We start from the raw sequence: 4,136 nt of genomic DNA, 5'->3' as shown, positions 1-4,136 counted from the left end.
TAAATATTGAAGTGTTACCGGACTAAAGGCTAAATATTGAAGTGTTACCGGACTAAAGACTAAATTTTGAAGTGTTACTGGACTAAAGACTAAATATTGAAGTGTTACTGGACTAAAGACTAAATTTTGAAGTGTTACTGGACTAAAGACTAAATATTGAAGTGTTACTGGACTAAAGACTAAATATTGAAGTGTTACTGGACTAAAGACTAAATATTGAAGTGTTACTGGACTAAAGGCTAAATATTGGAGTGTTACTGGACTAAAGGCTAAATATTGAAGTGTTACTGGACTAAAGGCTAAATATTGAAGTGTTACTGGACTAAAGGCTAAATATTGAAGTGTTACTGGACTAAAGGCTTTGATACATGCCTAAATCATCTGAATCTTGTGCATGTAAGCTACAAAACTCACCCAACCTTTTTTTTATTTATTTCATAATACCGTGAGTGGCTTATCTAATGAATAGGGGTGGGAAAAAGAATCGATTCTTAGAGGCATCGAGATTCTCTCTAGAACGAGTCGATGCTCAATTCTGGAGCATCTAAAGAGCACCATGTCATGGGAACTTTAAGCTTTGTCTAGGAAGTGATTAACAAACTGAGTAGCAAACTTAGATTTATATGTAAAGAATTTTAACAAAATTGTTGCATCGAGACAACGTCCACAGCAGTGTATTTTTCATTTTAACTGTAAAAAAAAAAAAGGAACAAGCAACATTATGCCAGGAAGACAAGTGGAAAAAATGATTAACAATTACCAGAGGCCTATGTTTACCCTGTCTTAACATCCCAGCATCCGTGATTCCTTTAGCATTGACATTGGGAGCATGTTACCATCATGTTAGTGTTCAGACTGCAGGCAAAAGGGACCCAAATCCAACTAATCTGATGTATTAAAACATTCTTCCTATCACTAATTTGAGTGACATTGATTTGAGTTCTTTGAAACGAGTGAAGCTCTCTCCGGGAGAAACGGGTTCCCCAACAAGCAGAAATATTTCTAATGTGACCATATTTTAGGGATCGACCAAATATCGGCCTGGCTGATTATCATGGCCGATATCTGGCTTGGTTTGCAGATGGTCTGTATATCTTGTATACTTTTTTTTTTAAAGCTTCAGTTTTATTAAAATAGTTGCTCAAAACACTTGAGTGTCGGGATGTTTTCACAAGAGATTTGAGAAATATTTCCACTTTAGGGAAGAATTGTCTGTTTTTACGTTGCTCTGGAACAATTTTGTATGTTGCTACACAGAAAGCTGAGTTTATTCTGAAACACACAGGGATCAATTATATGCAATTACTCTTAGAAGGAGAAATCAAGAAGATATTTAAAAAAGCCCTTAGACCTCAAAGGGTTGAACAAACTTTTGTGTTGGAGTTTGTGACATTCCAAGAAAATGTTGAGAAAAGCGACAAAAACTAAAGATTTTCATTCTTACTGTAAATGAACTGTATTGTTATCGGCTTTGTCAACTTCTACTAATGGCTATGGACCCCCCCCATATGTTGTCCTGTGAGTTTCCACTGACACCGCCCGTTACTCTAACGTGCTCACTCCCTCTGTCGCAAGGCTGCTGAACGCGGAGTAGCCGTCTTCATTTAAATGTATTTTGCACAAACCTAATATTGGTTCTATGTGTTTTAAGGGAGAGATATTTAATATTCTCCCGTAGATATTCAACAGGAGAATGAAAAGCCACTGCCAGTGATCTGGATTCTGACTAAGTTATAGTTTTGGGGCTTTTATTAGTCCAGGTTTCTGTCTGAGTTCAGTCTGCAGGTGAGTTCAGTCTGCAGGTGAGTCCAGTTTGTGAGGCTTGCATCATTTAACCCTCGTATTGTGTTCCAGTTGATCATTCCGATTTTTTTGCCTATTTATAAAGCATAAAGTAGCCAATTAATGATCACCAAAGTCTGTGTTACATCTTTTTGGCAAACTTCATTAATTACTACCACTAGTTTTACACTTCTTTATGGAACTGATGGTGAATAAATCTCATTGACATTAAATTATGCAGAATAATTGAGTAAAATAGACCCGGGCAGACCAGAGGGTGGTGATCATCAATTAGAGTGTGGAACCACTCATGTTATTTTTAGGAAATTTGGTTGAAAAAGCCATGTTTCCGACATAGAAACTTTGAAAATGGATCAAATTTGACCCAACGACAACAGGCGGGTTAAATGTTGGGTTTAAAGAGGAACTAGTTTGGATCTACAGCATATTTCCTCGCCTTCTGCTCTTGACCAGAGTTCTAGCAAATACCCTTAAAAAGGCGTTAAGAGAATGTGTCAACAGTTGTCAACAACAACTGTCTGTGTTGGTGTCAGTCCGTTAATTAGTCCATTAAACAGTTAACCTGATAATTAGTGACCCGACTTCTAGCAAATACCCTAAGAAGGTGTTAGGAATATATGTAAAAAATAGAGAAGATACTCTTAGACCTCTGAGTATTAAAGTGAGAATTTTAAGGCCCTGAACTCACATTAAGTGCAACAAAGCGTTTGAGTTGTCTGTAGGTGTCAGTCAGTTAATTAGTGGCCAGACATCTAGCAAATACCCCTAAAAAAGTGTTAAGATCATATGTAAAAATCAAGACAATGCCCTCAAACTTCAGAGGATTAAAGTTATAATTCTGACTTTATTCTCAGACCTCTAATATTAGACCTCAGAGTGTTCAAGTGAGAATTTTGAGAGGAAATATTTGTCTTTAATTTCAGATTTCAAAGACATTTTTCACATTGGCCCTAATCCTCTTCCGTACTGAACTCACATTAAGTGCACCAAAGCGTTTGAGTTGTCTGTAGGTGTCAGTCAGTTAATTAGAGGCCAGACATCTAGCAAATAGCCCTAAAAAGGTGTTAAGAAGATGTGTAAAAATCAACAGAGGATTAAAGTCTTAATTCTGACTTTATTCTCAGACATCTTAATAGGCTTTATTAGACCTCAGAGGTTTAAAGTGATCATTTTGAGATTTCAAAGAAATTTTTCACGTTGGCCCTACTCCTCTTCCGTAGAGAACTCACATTAAGCGCAAGCGTTTGAGTCGTCTGTGGGTGTCAGTCGGTTAATTAGTGCACCATAGAGTTAATTGTTGGGATAATTGGTGAGCAGACTTCTAGCCCAACTCACCCAGCAGCCCTTCAAACTGCTCGATGGCCAGCACCGCGTTGTCCTGCGTGCTGTGGTGGAGGTGGTTCGGCATCTTGGTCATGTTCCACGGCATGGACCGGCACAGCGGGATCCGCACCGACTCACAGGACGCAGCCCGGACCGCCGCAGCCGGCCACAGAGCGCAGGACACGGCCAGCAGAGACACGGAGAGTCCCGGGAGGAGCATGTCGGTGGGTGGGTCGGTCGGTCGGTTGCTTCAGAGACAGGGGTACGGTGGAGTCACGGCAGCGCCGTCGGTGCTTCGGGTAAAGTCTCCGCCACTCACGGGGAGTTAGATCCAAACCAGGACGTGGTTTTGCTGCTGATGGGTGCTTTTTGTGCCACTGCTGCGGTCCGGTCTGCGGGCAGCTCGGAAGAAGCGGGAGGAGCTGCTTTCTTATTCAGACTTTCACCTCCTCCTCCTCCTCTTGCTTTATCCCTCCTTCTCCACATCTCCCCTCCTCTGCTTTCTTCTCCTCTTCTCTTATCCTCCATGCTAAAAAATAGAGTCCTTTTAGATGAAAAGTCAACACCAGTAAATCCCTTAAAAGCTCTAAAATAAGTTAGTCCATGTTCAGAGGGGACCAGGAAGAAGTCCTACCCCCTTTTTTCTATTTTAGAACTTTAGTTCAATACAATTTGTTGTTATGGTTCACTTATTTATATATCTATCAATACACACACACACACACACACACATACATACATACATACATACATACATACAGTGGTGCTATTAAGTTTACACACCCATGCTAAAGTTGACCAAAAAGAGGAATACATTTTTTGCCTTAATTCCAAAAATTAGGGGAAATCCAACCTTTAAGGATCCCAATTTTATTTTTTAATAAATCCATGTTCTTCCTTAAAATACAGAGGCCATATTCCCATGGAGGCAGGCAGATTATTTTTATTAATATTATTATTAAAGGCCAGTTATTTCACGGATCCAGGATACTATGTATCCTGATGAAGTT

The 4,136-nt window shown here is 39.6% G+C and overlaps 1 protein-coding gene across 1 annotated transcript in view; it reads right to left on the bottom strand.

Annotated features, from left to right (window-relative positions):
• The window catches only part of frzb (frizzled related protein), a 17,307-nt gene extending 13,744 nt beyond the window's left edge, over window positions 1-3,563 (bottom strand). Inside the window, exon 1 of the mRNA XM_034885898.1 lies at window positions 3,139-3,563. Coding sequence (XP_034741789.1) covers window positions 3,139-3,346 — 208 coding nt within the window. The 5' untranslated portion in view covers window positions 3,347-3,563. The remainder of the gene's footprint in view (window positions 1-3,138) is intronic.
• Between the last annotated feature and the right edge of the window lie 573 nt (window positions 3,564-4,136).

Source organism: Etheostoma cragini, chromosome 11 (genome assembly GCF_013103735.1).
Source record: "Etheostoma cragini isolate CJK2018 chromosome 11, CSU_Ecrag_1.0, whole genome shotgun sequence".
Classification (NCBI taxonomy): domain Eukaryota; kingdom Metazoa; phylum Chordata; class Actinopteri; order Perciformes; family Percidae; genus Etheostoma; species Etheostoma cragini.
The sequence above is the reverse complement of the archived record's forward strand: the minus strand, read 5'-3'. Positions and strand labels throughout refer to the sequence as shown.